The following is a 16,775-nucleotide window of genomic DNA, read 5'->3' on the forward strand; positions in this document are numbered from 1 at the left end:
TCTCACCTGTCGCTGCTCCACAGAGATGCTTCCCAACTCCAACCAATGGGAGCTCCTTCTTCCTCAGCAGAGGAACTTTACCTAAAAACAAGAGTCGGATCAGATTCTATCCTTCACACCAATTAAAGATCCACATGTTGGGTTCTTACTCAGATCCAAGTGCTGAATATCCACCTGCAGCCTCTCAAATGGCACGCCCTCATCCTGATTCTTCCCATCCACCTGGAAAAGATAAATCCCACACCTCAGTTCAGAGGGGAGAAGGATATGATCTGGATTTGGCTCCTCACAGACCCAGTCCTCTGTGGTTCTGCTCTTTGAAAAGTTCCATGTTGAGCAATTCAGAATCAAACCACCAGCCCTATAACCGAGCCACGGTTCTAATGGTTTAAAAGTTCGGTCTGGTGTTAAAAGCTTTAATACAGGATAGCTAAAACCCGACAGACCCTGAACATGAAACCTCTGGAAATGTCTGAGCTGATCTTGGTGTCTGAGGGTCTGATCCCTAAAAAAACAGATCTTCTGAAGTTTTACCTTGAACCGGGTGCTGGACCGCTCCACCAGCAGCAGCTGAAGATCCTCACAGGACCCTGGATCCTTGGCAGTGTTCTGGTCTGGACAGGGTTCTGGGTTCTTCAGGGCCCTGTGAATCCAGTGGGACAATTTTCCTCGACCCGCTCCGAACTCCACGAAGCAGCGCCCCCTTCTGAGTAGCCCCAGTTCCTGCAGGTGACCTAAGATAGAGGCCTGAACACAAGGGTAGGGTCAGACAGGTAGAGCAGTCCAGGCTCCGCCTCCTCACCTGTTAAGGAAACTGACTGCAGGTGAATCCCAGTTGTAAAGCGTGATGAATTGGTTGACTTTTTAGCTGTTCATTTGACCTGCAGTCGGTGTTTGTCCTCACCTGCTGCTTCAGGTGTTTGTGGGCGGAGTCTCCGTTCTTTGGGTTAACAAGTTCTTCCTGGAGGATGGGATGGGACAGGGTTCTCTCCTCCACATCACTCTGCAGACCTGCAGCAACAAAAACACAAAACTAGGTTTGAAATCTGACCAATCAGAAGCTGGACACACTTTATCCTCTGAAGGTCTTCACCTTCAGTGTTCTAGGATTCTGACTGGTCGCCAGATTATACCTAAACCTGCACAGGTGTAAGAACCAGATGAAGAGGTGGTTACCTAGGTAACAATGAACTCAGAGGAGCAGAGACTCACCTTCAACAGCTTTCTTTAGTTTTTCCACCAGAGACTCCAACGCTGCTCTGCTGAGCTCAGATAGAGTCACCTGACACACAGGTCATCATCATCACCACTGTCATCATCATCCTCATCTTCATCATGTCCGGAGGCAGGCAGGGTTCTTACCTGTGGAAGCTCCTGGTCTCCATCAGCCTGACCTGCATTGATGTTCTCCACATAATAAACCTGCAAAACAACAACACTCAATAGGGAAGGAAGAAGGAAGGGATGGATGGATGGATGGATGGATGGATGGATGGATGGATGGATGGATGGATGGAATATACTTTCCTACAGCCTTTGCTAACAAATAGACACATATATTTAAACATCTGTGCTTTCTAGATAATAGGTATAGTGGATAAAATCCTTTCAGTTATAAGTTCTGGAGCGCAAATATTTTCCATTGTCATTACTGACCTACTTGTACCAATAATCAATCTGCATAAAATTGATGTTTACAAGTACTAATAAATTGATTATTTAATATGTTTTTATTCAAATAGTTACTGAAGACTCCTAGATGAGTTTCACATCATTTTCTCTTTACCCCATATAACACAAAATCGAGTTCTGAAAAGAGCATTAATTCTGTATTTATCATATTTAATGTTACTATATTGATGTGCAAAATTAACCACTGTGTTTTTGTTGTCAAGAAATTATGAAAACATGAAAAAAGTAAGTAATACATTAAATTTTTTAATCAATATTCCACTTGAGAGTATTACAGCTGCCACCATCTGTATTAGAGACCCCTGCCCCCCCATCTAGCTCCGCCCCTGATGGATGGATGGAGATGTCTGTGTCTCACCGGTTTGGGTCTGTCTCTAGAGTTGCATTTCTTTAGGTGTTTCTCCAGCTTGTCTTCAGCCACGGTGCTGAAACAAGAACAGATATTAGTAAATAATCCGGATCGGTCCGCAGCATCAGCTGGCTGATCAGTAAAGACTCACTGTTTTGGGTCAAGAGGACACGCGATCCTCCTGCTCCCAGCGCTCCCCTCCTCCTAGAACAGTAAAAACATCCTGATCAGGAACATCGATCCTCCATCCACAGCTTCACCGGTGGGGGCGGGGCTGCTGTGGCCTTACCATGGTCGCGTGCTCCCCGCAGAAGCGTTTCCCTCTCCCGGTCACCATCTTACAGAAACGGTTCTTTTTCTGGACGAAGAAGTTGCATGTGCCGGACTGGGGCGCCGCCATATTGGTCACGCTGAGGCGTTCAGGGGCTCGATGGGCTGTAGGAAAAGAGAGTTCTATCTGGCGCACTGTAGGCAAAACGTCTGAAAAACGTGATCATATTATTGCGCAGTAAAGTTTTGCGCAGCTTCCCCATTAGTACTCTGTAATTAAGGACCTTCACATTAAAACTGTTTTCTAAATCCGCACATCGTGTAGTCTTTACTTCTAGATTGTGGAACTGGGGTAATAAAAAGATATTATTATGTTGTAGATATGAACATATGTCCCAAGTCTCAAGTTTTTGTGAAAATATAGTTGCTTAAGTTTTTAACATGGTAAGTTTAAAAACAATTACTCTACTGTCTAACTTTGGCTTCTTGTTGAGCTCATTTAGGTACAACCGGTGCTGCTGCCATCCACACCCTTGTTTATAGATGCTTGAGATTGGGCTGTTTTCCAGTGTAGTCCTGTTTCTTTGACCGTGACTAACTGGATGTGCTCTATTCATGCTCTGACATGGGAGCTGGCTCACAGGTCGTTTCCTTGGCTGTGTGTTTCCTGGGCCGCCTTCAACAGCTGCTTTTTGTTTCTCTGCTTCTGTCCCCTTGAACCCCAGTCGGCCTCAGCAGATGGCTGCTCACACTGAGTCTGGTTCTGCTGGAAGTTTCTTCCTGTTAAAAGGGAGTCTTTCCTCTCCACTGTCGCTACAAGCATGCTTAGCATGAGGGATTGCCTTTGAGTCAATGAGTCGATACATTCAACTGGTTTTCCTTAGATAGAAAACTTTGAATCAATTTGACTGTCTGACCTGGTGAACTGTAAAGTGCCTTGAGTTGACATGTGTTGTGAATTGGCACTATATAAATAAACTGAATGGAATTCAAATTAAAGCGGAAACGCTTTCTAGAGAGAAAAAAAATGTATCTACCGGTATTTTATACTCAATTACATACAATAACAGGTATATCTCTGTCCTTCGATCCTGCTGCAAAAAGATTGAAAGATATTTGTCTGTCTTTCTGCGTAAAGTCATTAGTGAAAAACAATTTTTACATAAAGTGTTTGATAACTGGGTCTAAACATTTGTCGGTTTTTCAAACTTTAATTGGGAAAATAAAGCAGTACAAAGTGATCAAACACAAAACAAGAACCACCAGGAGGCTCCATGTATTCAAAGACAGGATTCCAGAATCCTAAATTACACAAAGACATTGAAGAGATCACGTAAATCAAGAGTTTTAATAGCTTATACATTAGTGAACCCTTTAATAGTCTTAATATATTGATTGACTTTATTTTCAGAATTGGAGGAAACATTTTTGTTTATTGTAACAGTATTTGTTAATATTAGAGGTGGGCGGATCGATCCTTGGGTCAATACTATTGATACTAAAGCTGGTATTGATATTGAACAATATTTGATTAACAAGATCGATACTTTTTATTCTCTCCTGCACGCACAAACTGCAGCAGATTCACCAGTCTTTAAACATGTTATCTAAGTGGGCCAACATTAACTAATCCTTTATTTATCCCACAACGGGGACACTTAAAGAATTAAAGCAAAAAGCAAGTGCACACAACACAAACAAAATTACATAAATATTGAAAAATATAAGAGGTGGATTAGGAAAAGAAAACAAAATATTACATTAATAATATATTATTATTCAACTGTAACAGTAAAATAAAAATCACAAAAACACTGAAAGGTCAGCAGCTCCATGATCCATCAAGTTTAAATGTAAAAAGTATCGTATCGATATCGACCCTGTATTTACTTGGTATTGTATCGATATGTTATTTGAATAAATACATGACATTAATCACATAACATCATTTACCTTTGCAGAATGAAACTTGATGAAGCCAAATAACATGTATTCATAACAAAGAGAAATAGGTGGGTCAATGCAATCAGTATTTAAGGAGCAAAACTTTCCTTTTTTTTTTTTAGAAAAGGGGAGAGCTCGAACCACATAAATATTAAGGGAGTCCTTCCCAAAAAGAAGCAGGTTATATAGTTTATACATTTTCATTAACTTTTTCTTCTGATTTTGATGATCTGCGTCTCCTTCAACCCATCTGCCCTTTGATTGGACAGCGCTTCAGTTTCCCTGTCTCTGATTGGCTACCAAGAACCCTGCTCTTCCCGCCCCTACCGTTAGCTGCTTGGGCGGAGCTGAGCGTACGCGTGCGGAATGACGTAGCCATCCAGAAGTCTGTGCGATGGCGGCGCAGTTGGGCGGCGGTCCCGGTTCGTCTCGGCCCGCAGCGGCTGCGGATCACTCGGTGCTTGTGGTCGTTGGGGCGCTGCAGCCCAGCGGGCTGCTGGAGCTGGTACTGCGGCAAATAGAATCAGGTGAGCCGGTCCCGCTGGACTGAAGAACCGAATCGTAGGGCGGGAAGTCTGTCGCCCTTTCAAAATAAAAGCATGCGACTTCTGGTGGTCCTGCGCGGATACCCGGATGAATTCGGCTTGGTTTTATTAAACAAATCTAAGTTAGGTTAGAAGCAAAGTGAATTAAATACTTGACATGTTTTAAACCACCGAAGGAGGACTTTTGGGGCTCAGACTGAATGCTATCCATGTTAGCATGCTGGCTTCCTGTACTATATGTTAGCCTCTCAGGGTGATAAACAGATAAAGACTGCTTCATTTCCAGCAGTGCTTTACAAGTAGAGGAATTAGCTTCGGTGCTAATATGCTACACACATAAACTAACTGCTGACATGATAAAAAAGTGCATGTATCACGTGGACTAAACTAATTCAAGTTGAGCAGAAATAATTAGAGACAAATGACCCACAGTTTTGAAGACAATTAACAAAAAAGTGTTTTGGTAAAATGGATCTAATCCGGATCAAGCTGAACCACATCAGAGCAGCTGGACTCTCAGCTGTCCATCAGGTTGTACTGACTGAACCTGTAGAACCTAAAACAAGCAGGTATCCAGGATGTTTTGGGTTGTGGTTCTGTACAGGTTACCTTTAGATCATTTTACTACTGAACCCTTCATGATCACTGTGATTCCAAGCTTCTCTGCAGAACCTAAGTTCTGTTGCCCCTGAACAGAAAGAGGAAGTCCTGTTTCTACACACCACCTTCCTGTTTGTGCAGGAAACGACTTATTGGTCAGAGATTGGAAGAAGCAGCGATGGCTCACTCCGTGCAAACGGTTCTGGTCAGGCTTTAAGGGACGAGTTCTGTTGATGATTTCAAGCTGTTTGGCTTTGCCTACCTTCCCAAGGCGTGTTTCTGTCGCTCCACACCTGTTCAGGATTGTTCTGTTATCTCTAGTGTCAAAGGTCACTTCTTGTCAGATGAGGAAATCTTCCTCGTGCTGAGATGATGTCACCGTCCGAGTCTCTGGTTTCGCTGATCACTTTAGGGAAGGAGCGACAGCTGAACCACAGAGTGGGAGGCTGATTGTGCTGCTCATCTTAGATCTGTCTCTGGGTCCAGAAGCTCTCCTGTCCTTCTGACCAAACCCACAGCTGAGAGGTTGTCGTGCCTCACAAGTGAGCCTGAAAAATGAACCCTTTGACACCATGTTTTACTTACAGCTCAGGATGCATTGAAAATAAAATCCAGGCAAAATCTCAGTGATGATGAGGAGATTATCAGCAGATTCAGACTTACCAGAGAGAATCCAGGAGGAACCATGTTCTGCTGGTACTGGTTTTAGTTCTCACTCTTTTTGGCTTCCTTGGAAGCAAATCATATTAGAGGAAGCCAGCTGACAGCTCATGTCATTCACAGCCATCCCCATGCCAGCTCTATGGGATGTTTAAACTTCATCCATAGAATCCAGCTACACCGTGGCTGAGCAGAGACCATAAAAGAAGCAGGTTTCTATAATTGTTTTCACCAGTTGTTAAATCCAACATCTGAATTGAACAAGGATCACAGCCATTACCACGGTTGCTTAGACATGTTAATTCAGTTTTACACATCAGTTTTTTTGTTGTTGGTTTCCGGCTGCAGCAAATTTGGAGTTTTCTACATATCCACACCTTTAAGTGTGAAAGAATCACTTTATTTATGCATGAAGTGCCAGAGGGGAAGAATAGTGTGTTCATTATGATGATGATCAGAGGATGTTTCTTTTTTAGGTGTGCGCTGCTGGCAGATGGATCTGGAGGTTCCGGTTCTGGATCAGCAGCTGAAGCTCTTTGTGTCGAGACATTCGGCTTTTCTATCTGAAGATGTTCGAGGTGAGAAGCGCAACTGAGCGACAGCTCCTACTGGAGAGGATATATGAATATAAACATCTAGAAATCTTATTATTTGAGCCATCCATATCACGTCTATGAAAATGTGATGTAAATAAAGATTAAAATAGAATATTAGGAATGGAGAAAACCACGCTGAGACTAACAGGTTTTGTCCACAGGGCTCATTCCATAGTTAAACATGCCTTCATGAAGAATAACTGAGCAATTAAAGACCCAATATTATCCATAATTGATGTTCTGTGTATGAGCTCCCCAAATGAAAGCAAACCCTTCACCCTTCTCTGCCTTTCTCCACCTATTAACTGATGTCTGCCCAAAATGTCTGTTCGAAAAGCATTCCCTTAAAGATGTCATGTGGGGGAAACAACTCTTCTCCCTCCTATCTGAGCCCGCCGTCTAGCATGCACCATCTCTACTCACTGACAAAGATCTTCCCGACAGACGGCTACTATGTTTTTTTTTTAATCCCTTCATAGGAGCCTGATATGTAACAAAAATATCAGGCTTGTTACAAGTGTCTCATAATGTCATGACATGCCAGACTTTAATATAGAAAATATGTAAACTTTAAAATTGAAATATTCAAAGGAAATGGAGAGAAAGTTTTCATGACAATACAAGGAAACATTTACATCTTATTTGAATAGATATTAGCAGGAAGTAGATGGAGATATAGACAGAAATATTCAAAGAAGATCTGTGCCTTTTCATCTGGGTCTTCATCCAAATAAACAGTGAGCAGAAAATATTTATTCTGGATACAATTTAGGGATTAAGATAAAGAAAGTTTTGCATCGCCTCCACCAGTGCAGGAGACGGTGTGAGCTGAAAGAAGTTAACTTAAAGCTAGACAAGCATTTTTCACACTTGGCAGAAGGTGTTGATCAATCACATATTGAGTGACCATCGGAGTTGAGCGCCGATGGTTCGCAGACGGGGAACTAAGCGTGAGCAAAGATGGATTTCTGCCCGAGAACAGCTGAGAGTTGTGTGCGCATCAGACGACTATTGAATGAGCGTGTGTGAGATTTAAACATTGCACATCTGTCTCAACAAGCTCTCAGATCGGTAACTAAGCTGAGGTTAGTGGCACAAAAAAGCAGACAGAGCTGCGTACCGCCCCTAAATCTTACTGTTCCGGCTTATTTTCACCCGTGGTTATAAATCTTTAAAGGTCCTCTAAATCCTTAAACACTTTGTAAAAGTCATATGTATCCTGAAGCCTGTTTATGAGATTCACAAATGAAAAGTAACCTCAGAATCTGCTCTGTTGGTTCAGGTTTTGGATGGACGGTGTTAAAGGCCCCCGGTCCGTAGTTCTATTTTTAATAGCTGAACCAGCTGAAGTGGTGATGTAAGGTGACCGTATCGTCGCTGATCAGAACCAGCTGTGTGTGGGTCTGCTATTACGAGACTCTGATGTTGAGAGAACTTTCCTGAAGGTGACCTTAGAAAGCCTGGGGTCAACTGGTCCATCAGATGGACCTTACTCTAGGTCCAGTCCCTGTGTGCCTGCAGAACCTGCAGAATATCTGAGTTGTCTGTGGTGGGCTAATTCCTCCTCAGAGACGTGTTGATCTGGGTGGTTCTAGTCACACACAATTCTGGTTGTCCTCAGTTAGTCATAAACACGGTCAGCTGAGACGCTGCTGAAGCGCCTGCAGAAACATCAGGCGGGTTCCCACCACAGTCCTGGTTCCGGGTCAGTCTTGTTTTCCCTTTTTTTTCCCCAGTAGAAATGTTAAAACTGGACCTGACTGCGCTGTTTTCTAACTAGGACCCAGTTCTACTGCATGACCCGGTTCGTCTAAGTGGCTTGAGTTTATTACGGGTCTTTTATGATCTGAAATCTGATAAATGAGTTCAGTGTTGAATCTGATGGGCTCAGACCACAGGTCCAAACTCAGACGAGCATAAGGGCAGCTAAACTGTTCTGTCACGGCTATCAGCTGACAGAAAAGGAGCAGAACCATTTCCACATTCTTTCTATCATCTTGCTCAAAACTGTAGAAATTTAACCTCCGCGGGGTCAGTGAATGCATCTTGATGTCAGGCAGAGATGGGCGGAGACTAAGGCAGAAGGGAAGATAGTCCGGTTTGATAAATAGACTGGTTCTGATCAAAATTAGCCTCTGGGGTTGCGGTTCCAGCGAGTGCTGTTGGTCTGAAGCTGGTACCTGCCACCATCTTTGAGCTCAGTTCTGGCGCTGACTCATGAAATGAGTTTGAGACTGGCTTCCCTGGGCTCTGTATAAAAGTTCTGTTTGGTTCTGCAGGTCAGCGGACTCTGCAGCACAGTGGAGAAGTTCTGGATACTCGGGTTGTGGTGAACCCGGCCCACAGCTTTGTCTGCTCAGAGGTGAGAACCTGAGACTTCCTCCTTCCTGTGTGTGTGTGTGTTTGTGGCCATGTTTTTCTTATCTTGTGTGAACCATTTTCCAGGAATATGCTACATTTTGGGGACTTCTAGGTATTTGTGGGGACCAACAACTGATTCTCATGAGGGAAAGGTTATCTTCTTGGCGTGGGGGTTAGGTTAAGGACTAAGGTGTGAATTGAGTTTCGGTAAGGGTCTGGGTTAGGTCATAGAAATGAGTGGGAAATGAATAGAAGTCAATGGAAAGTCCACACAAGTATAGTGTTACACAACGTGTGTGTGTGTGAAGGTTTCTTGGTTCCTCTGAGTTATAATCTGCAGAAAAAACAGATTCAGACTGATCTGTCACAGCCCATGTGTTTATTGGTTCCCTTAGCAACCAGACCAGCTCCTCCCAAGCATAAAAGTTTAGTTTGTAGATTTTAGAGTTAATTTGATGATAGTTTTCTTCTCTCCACTCTTCTTTCATTGTTGGACAGTAAAGGACGTCACTATTCTATCTTTTTTATTTTTCACCGTCTCGGATCAGGTCCAGCGGCTGGTCTGCAGCCCGTCTCGGCACAAGCTGCTGGTTCTGGCCGGTCAGTGTGTGGAGAACAGCAGAGACCTCGTCCTGCAGCAGGGCTGCTTCTCCTTCAGGGACTTTGTGCAGATATTTGCTGATGAGGAGGTGAGATAATGCTTTAGGTTCTGATGGTCCGAACCAGCTAAAGGTCCAATCCAGATCAGCTTTTATTACACTTGGTTCCTGTCTGTTCAGATTCTGTAACTTTTCTGGTGCCGCAGGTTGGGGAGCTGCTAAGTTCTGCTGACCCAGTTCAGAAGGCCAGTCTCACCCTCAGCTGTCCCGTTCTTGGGCTGTGGAAGGAATCAGAGCTGCAGCAACAGAACCTGCAGGACTTCATAAGCATCCGGATCAACCCGGGCCCCGTTCTGCCAGAGATGGAGGGTCTGCAGGAGTTCACAGAGTACCTCTCTGAGTCACTGGAGCCCGACTCGCCCTTCAACCTGCTGGAGCCGCCCAGCACTGTGGGCTTCCTGAAGCTGTCCAGACCCTGCTGCTACGTCTTCCCAGGCGGGCGAGGAGACTCCGCCTTCTTCGCTGTCAACGGTTTCAATGTCCTGGTAAACGGTGGCTCGGATCCCCGGTCCTGCTACTGGAAGCTGGTCCGACACCTGGACAGGATTGACTCGGTGCTCCTGACCCACATTGGCGTTGATAACCTGCCAGGCCTAAACAGCCTGCTGCTGAGGAAGGTGGCCGAGCAGAACCAAGAGGCTGCCGGAGCTGACCCCGGAGAGGACAGGATGAAGAACCTCATTTCTCCAGAGATCGGCGTGGTTTTCTTCAACGCTCCTGACAGACTAAAGACCATCAAGCCGGATCCCAGCCTACTGCAGGGCTGTGACCAGGCATCGGTCACTTTGCTAAACTTGCAGAAGCTGTCAATAAGACCTGAACCTTTAAGCAGGCTCAATGGACCCACCATAGAACCACTGATCTTGTTTCAAAAGATGGGGGTGGGCCGTCTGGAGCTGTACATCCTAAATCCAGTCAGAGGCTGTAAGGACCTGGAAGCTTTGCTGCAGCTTTGGCCAAATGGCAGCACCAGCACAAAGAGCCCCAGTCTTCCCCTAACGTGCCTGGTTTCCATCTGTGCCTTGTTGGTTTGGCATCCATCCAGCCCCCAGGAGAGGATTATCAGAGTTCTCTTCCCCGGATGCACTCCTCAGACCAAAATCCTGGACAGTCTTGAAAAACTCTCACATGTAGATTTCCTCAAACAGCCGTCTGTGAGTCTGGAGGAGCTGGAAGCACCCAAAACCCAGAAACCTCTAAAGCGTGAAGAGAGTCGAGAAAGTCTCAAGTTCCCGTCCAAAGACCATAAACCAAACAGTGCCTTACAGAAAGACAAACCTGCACGGGTCGAAGTACGAAAACCAGAATTGAAGATGAAGAGTAAAGCAGCAGGCGAATCCGCCCCTAAGAATGTAGAAGAAAAGGGCAAAGTGAAGGAGGCCGACATGAAACCAAAGCAGGCAAAGACTTCTGAGAAACCTAATCCAAAGAAAGACGCGCCAAAGGAGGACAAGAAGGAAGGGAAGAAGAAGGACGAGAAGTTGACTGCTCATTCTGTGAAGAAGGAAGATCTCACAGAGAGGAAGAAGGAAGTTGCGAAGAAGGACACAACAAGTCTGAAGGCTAAGAAAGAAGCTAAAAATGAACCAAAAAAAGACAGTAAGAAGGACGGTAAACCCGAGGAGAAGAAACCAGTAAAATTGCCGGTTAAAGAAGTGAAGAAAACTCCTGGAATCCCTTCAACTGGAGCTACAGACCAAAAGAAAGGTTCAGGGAAAACTGGAAATATAAAGAAGGATGGAATGCTTCCCAAGAAAGACCCGCTAAACAAGGAAACAAAAGGAAAGGTGGGATCCAAGGAAATCCAGAAGGAGGCCAAAAGCTCAAAGACTTCAACGCCTGAGGATGTGACCGGGGAGCTCAGCAGGCTTTGTCTGGAAGATGCCAACGGAAACAGGGGTCCGGATAAGGAGACTACAGGGACTTCTGAGGGAACATCAACCAGTGGGGACCAAACCTCCACAGCAGAGAGTCCAGAGAAGTTCCGCTCTGTGGAGGCGGACCAACATTTAGTCAAAACTTCTTCACCTCTTGCCAAAACACCCAAAGGTGAGCTCAGTGTTAACTTTGACCTCACCCCAGCAACATTCCTGGTGCCTGAGGGTTCCCCTAGAATCCAGGCTGAGGAGAAAACTCTGGAGCTGGTTTCTCCTGCGGACTCTGCTCCAAACAGCGCTGGACACACCCCCTTCCATCAGTCTCCTGAAGACAACACCAGAGGCTTTGGAGAGGACAGCAGCCTTGAGGCGAGAGGCTCCAGTCTGGGCTTTGAGGACTACCACCAGGGGGGCTCATGCAGAACTTCAGATAACAGCTCCATGCGTGAAGGACTGGAAAACTCCACATCATCTCAGGATAAATATTCCAGCCTTCTCAGTCCTGTCATGGACATGATACCAGACTCCTCCCCTACCATGACCTCAATGCCAGCTGAGGTCGGCTCCCCCTTCTCCACTGAGGTTGATTATTCACTTTCAGTCTCTTCAGAGAAAGTTCCTTCCACCAAAATCTGTACAAACGAGCACATAGTCGACTCAGACGGCAGCAGTGGCCCACTTCCTTCCATCAGGTCTAACCAGAATGGATGTGGATCCAGGGAGAACATTCATGAGATGTCAGAGCTTACCTTGGATATTCCTCATGATGTTGACTTGTGCCTGGTGTCCCCCTGTGAGTTCCAGCATCCGAGAACCGCAGAGAACCATCAACATCAGATGAATCCCGGTGCCTCACTAGATCTGTCTGAGAACGATCCTTCCCAAAACCGAGACAGCAGTGAAACCTCAACCTATAGTCAGGTCACGCCCCCAACGTCAGTTAGTGACTCCCTGCCAACTGCCACAGACTCTGACATCCCTCCCAGCACTGAGGACTGCCCCTCTATCACCGCAGACCTGGACTCTGATGAAGACTCCAGCACGTTCCTCCCTGGTCAGCCACACAATCATTCCAGTCAGCACTGCATCAGCAGGCATGACCCGCCACCAGCTCCGGTTAAAGACCTGCCCCCACTGCCATTCCAGAGAGGGGCCTGCATGACAGACCCAGAGGCTGACAAAGGCCCGAAGACCCTCCCTGCCAAGAAGAAACCGCTGCAGAGAACTGCATCAGGGAGCAGCTCTGTCCAGAGCACCAGGTCCAAAGCTAGTTCCAGCGGGTCCATGAAAACCAGTCTGGAGACCAAACCATCAGCACGAAATTCGCTTGGTGGATCCAAGGTTGGACCTGCAAGACCACAATCATCAGGTAGGCCAATTGAAAGCTAGTTCATAGTTTCAGTTAGGTCCAGATAATTAAAGTCGTGGGGAAATGGTCGTTCCAACCGTTTCATTTTCGAATTCTCCCGAGTGGTGCCCAAGTGAATAAAGTGAATGTGATTGGTAGTTTATCCAGAGGGCGGGATTGTTGTGGCGGAAGGTTCGCAAGCAAGTTTGATTATGGGCGGTTTCTCCGCATTATCGTTTCCAACCAGATAGCAACCTAGTGCTAGTAGGTTCCCAATGGGAAATTACCTTTGGACCCTGGCCTCGCAATGCTGCCAGTTCTGTTAGCTCTACGCCTGCTGAAGACACAGACGTCCATCCCCGTGAACACTGGGACGGAACTCGGTGGGAAACTAATAAAGAATGAATGATTCTTATCTCCTATTTCAACCGTTGCGTATATTAGCTGAGACATATGAATCAAGATGGGCCAAAAAAATTTGACCATTGATATACGATTGGTTAATTTAGGTGTACAACCTGACGTATAATTAACTGGCCTGCATAAGATAACGAAATAAAAAAACAAGATCTTAAGACAGGATTTTTTTTTAAATAGAAATTTTCTCAATTTTGGGACAATACCCTGTGATAAAGAGTACATTTATATTCATGTTTAAGCCAGAATGATTTGACATTTAAATGTGATTTCCCTATGACTTTAAATGTTTTCAGTTAGATTTTCTGATCCTGTGCCCTTATTCACAAAGAATCCTAAGACTAAAGTATGAAGTTGTAAGATCTGGCTCATTTGCACTGGTGGTGATAAGTTGAGCCATGGTGGGGATAATTTAGTCTCAGGATTATTTGCTAATGTAGGCCCTCACCATTTCACCTCAGTTTAGTTAGATGGGGCCAATTCTCAACACATCATCTCAAGGTACTTTACAAAGATGATTTATTCAAATCACACATAATCTACCTTAAAGCACTCCTGGTTGAGCCAACCTGATTTTATTTGATGGCTGATAAACAGCCTTTTTTGAAAAAAATTGCAATCACCTGAATCAGGTGTGCCAAACCAGGGAAACATTTAAAACAATCAGGGTTGTATTCCTCAAACATACCTGTTAACAGTTTCAATTTCATCAGCTTTTTTAAATTTAGTCTGCAAAAATCTATTTTATTCTTAGTCAAAATTTTTATCATTTTTGTTATTTTAGTCATTTTAGTCTGTAAATAATAGAACTTCTCCACACACTGCTTTTTTAACATATATATCACACTGTTCAGAATAAAACTTCACCACACACTGCTTCTCTTTTTCTCTATTTTATTTATATAACACAGTGCAGAATAGAACTTCACACGCTGATTCTCTTTTTAACATATATATCACACTGTACACATTGAGCCTTTTGTCGGCTTGTTTCATCATATCCACAAAGTCTTCATCCTCAATGGTCCTTGCAGGCAGGCCAGAACAACCAATCCACTTTGCCATTGAGTTCTCCAGGGCTTTCTGCTCTTTGGCGTCAGGGGTGAGGGTGCATCTCTGCAACAGACTTCCTTTCTTTCCTCAACCTCTGATTTGGCTGTGGTGTCACTGTGTCAGGTATCTGGTTGGGAGGAAGAAATCTAAGCAATTAATATCCAGTGTATCAGTAGAACATCGTTCTTCTATGACAGAGAGACAGACAGATACAGGCACAGGAAGGCACACACACACCCACAGCCACATGCATGCACCCATGTGCGCACACACACCCGTTCATTACCTTATCCATATATCAGCTTTTGGCTCCTCAGATGTCGCTTGAGATTTGCTGTTTTCTTCCCTGCCATCTTGAAGCCGCAGACTCGCTGGTGGCGTCCTTCCTGCGGTGTTTTCCCTCGCGTTGTAAAGGAAATGGCTCCGTACATCCAGGCGTTTAACAAACCACACACTGGTATCCGCAATGACTGCGAAATTGAGCTTTGCTACTACTGACTGAGTGCCGCGGGGCGCTGTGGGTAAGCGTGTAATCTTCTATGAAGCTCAAGAAACACTTATATTAACAATTTCAAATTAATCATAAACAATTACATTTCTTAATGTCTATTCGTCCATGGATCGTGAATTTCGTTGACGAAAATCATTTTTTATTTTTGTCATATTTTTATTTTCTGGAAACAATTTTTGTTCAATATTGTCTCATCATTGACACGGGAAAAAGGGGCGTTGACGAAATATTTTCATCATCGTCATGGTTGACGAAATTAACACTCCCTGTTAACTAAGCTGGTTCCTTGGAAATGACCTAATATAACCAGTTAATATCATGTCCAGGTTCCAGGTCGGCTACTACTCCTGGTTCTGAAAGTCCGGTGGTTTATGTGGACCTAGCCTATCTTCCATCTGGCGCTGCATCCTCCACCGTCGACCAGGATTTGTTTAGACGCCTGCGTTCTTCTTATTATATCATCAGTGGAGATGATCCGGTGAAGGAGGAGATGATGAGGAGCATCTTGGATGGTCTGCTGGAAGGGAAGAGCAGCTGGCCCAACATTCCGGTGGGTGCCACTACCATTGACTATCTCACAGCCATGCCCTTCATATAACCTGCCCTCTGATTGGTCTGTTTCCAGGTGACCCTCATTCCAACCTTTGATTCAATGGTGATGCACGAGTGGTACCAGGAGACGCACGAACGTCAGCGAGAGCTCAATCTGACCGTGTTGGGTAGCAACAGTACTGTCGCCATGCAGGATGAGACGTTTCCTGCTTGTAAGGTGGAGTTTTAAACTCAGGTTCCACCCACCTGCCTTTCAACCTCGCAGCAGAATGTACCTGCTATACTGTAAGCGAGCATGCTCAGAAAGAAATGTATACTCCATGTTTTTCTTACCTGTGTGACATCATGGTCCTTTCCCAGCTGCTGGATTAGCACCTTCAGTACAAAAAATAAAACAGGTTTGAGCAGAACTTTCTTCTCACCTCGTTAAAGCAGGTTGAGCTTATGTTTTCTTTTTTTAAAGAGTCAGACCAGAACCTCTAGCTCACCTCGTTAATGTTTGTTAAATTCAATAAAAATTAGCTGGATTAGAACTTAAACTGGGTTATCTAAATGGAATTGAATGGAATGTTCTCTCAGACGAGGATATCTGGATAAATTAAAGTCAAAGGTTATCGGAAATATTCAGAGTTATGAGGAAATTCTGTCATTTGTTCACACTTGATGCCAAATGTCAGTCAGAACAAGGTCCAGACTATAAAGACAGGAGTGTGTTTGCTGCGGATGTTTTGAGCAAAGTCATTAGAGTCCATGATGGCATTAAAGCCTGCATTCAAGCTATCAGTTTCAGTATGAATGTTAAGGTCCCCCACTATTATGGCTGTCAGTATTTAACACTAAATCAGTTTGGAAGTCTGAAAACTGAGAGTAAGGATCTGGTGTACGATGCTAAACAAAAAATAGAGGTTTATTTTCATGCCTAACAAATTTGGGTTTAGGATTTAGAAAGTTCAATTGGCTTTGGATTAATCAGTTAGTCAGACTGAAAGATGGTTGCTACCCCTTCACTTAATTATACTAATGCAATCCTCTTGCTGCAGCCAGGTTTCTGTGAGACAAAATAAATTATTCTGATTATCACAAATCAATTTATTGTCTAAATCTTTGAGAGCAGTCTTATGTTAAAAAAAATATAATTATATTGTTTGCTCTTTTTAAGTCATACTTATTTAGTTTTTTTTTTTTTTTTTTGCAATTTACTCCATTTAGATTATTTTCTAATCTGTTAGTTTCTGGCTATGAGCTAGACAGTCGCTGAGAGGGTTAATGGGTGGGTAACGAAGAAAGCTGCATATAGGTGTATTCAACTACAACTCTGCTTCCTAGTCTGGACCCTGAGCT

General features: G+C 44.3%; 2 protein-coding genes across 4 annotated transcripts in view; one reads left to right on the forward strand and one right to left on the reverse strand.

The window, feature by feature from the left end:
* The window catches only part of trmt13 (tRNA methyltransferase 13 homolog), a 9,592-nt gene extending 3,916 nt beyond the window's left edge, over positions 1-5,676 (reverse strand). The window contains exons 1-10 of one of the 3 annotated variants that reach the window (XM_038297246.1): positions 4,583-4,767; positions 2,331-2,476; positions 2,193-2,245; positions 2,051-2,117; positions 1,363-1,422; positions 1,213-1,282; positions 905-1,011; positions 535-747; positions 150-222; positions 7-81 (exon numbers count right to left, since the gene is read on the reverse strand). In XM_038297246.1, the coding sequence (XP_038153174.1) occupies positions 7-81; positions 150-222; positions 535-747; positions 905-1,011; positions 1,213-1,282; positions 1,363-1,422; positions 2,051-2,117; positions 2,193-2,245; positions 2,331-2,476; positions 4,583-4,634 (916 nt within the window). In that variant the 5' untranslated portion in view covers positions 4,635-4,767. Of the gene's footprint in view, positions 1-6; positions 82-149; positions 223-534; positions 748-904; positions 1,012-1,212; positions 1,283-1,362; positions 1,423-2,050; positions 2,118-2,192; positions 2,246-2,330; positions 2,477-4,582; positions 4,817-5,662 lie in introns of those variants that run through there. The other 2 variants (XM_038297244.1, XM_038297245.1) reach the window with 2 other exon arrangements.
* On the forward strand, positions 4,602-16,442 carry map1sa (microtubule-associated protein 1Sa). The gene is made up of 7 exons (XM_038297242.1): positions 4,602-4,782; positions 6,537-6,638; positions 8,936-9,018; positions 9,566-9,706; positions 9,823-12,922; positions 15,209-15,432; positions 15,508-16,442. Exons 1-7 carry the CDS (start codon positions 4,650-4,652, stop codon positions 15,661-15,663), a joined length of 3,939 nt encoding a protein of 1,312 aa, XP_038153170.1. The 5' UTR covers positions 4,602-4,649; the 3' UTR covers positions 15,664-16,442.
* The last annotated feature ends 333 nt before the right edge of the window (positions 16,443-16,775 follow it).

This window comes from Cyprinodon tularosa, unplaced genomic scaffold (genome assembly GCF_016077235.1).
Source record: "Cyprinodon tularosa strain WSP-4 unplaced genomic scaffold, ASM1607723v1 ctg385, whole genome shotgun sequence".
NCBI lineage: Eukaryota > Metazoa > Chordata > Actinopteri > Cyprinodontiformes > Cyprinodontidae > Cyprinodon > Cyprinodon tularosa.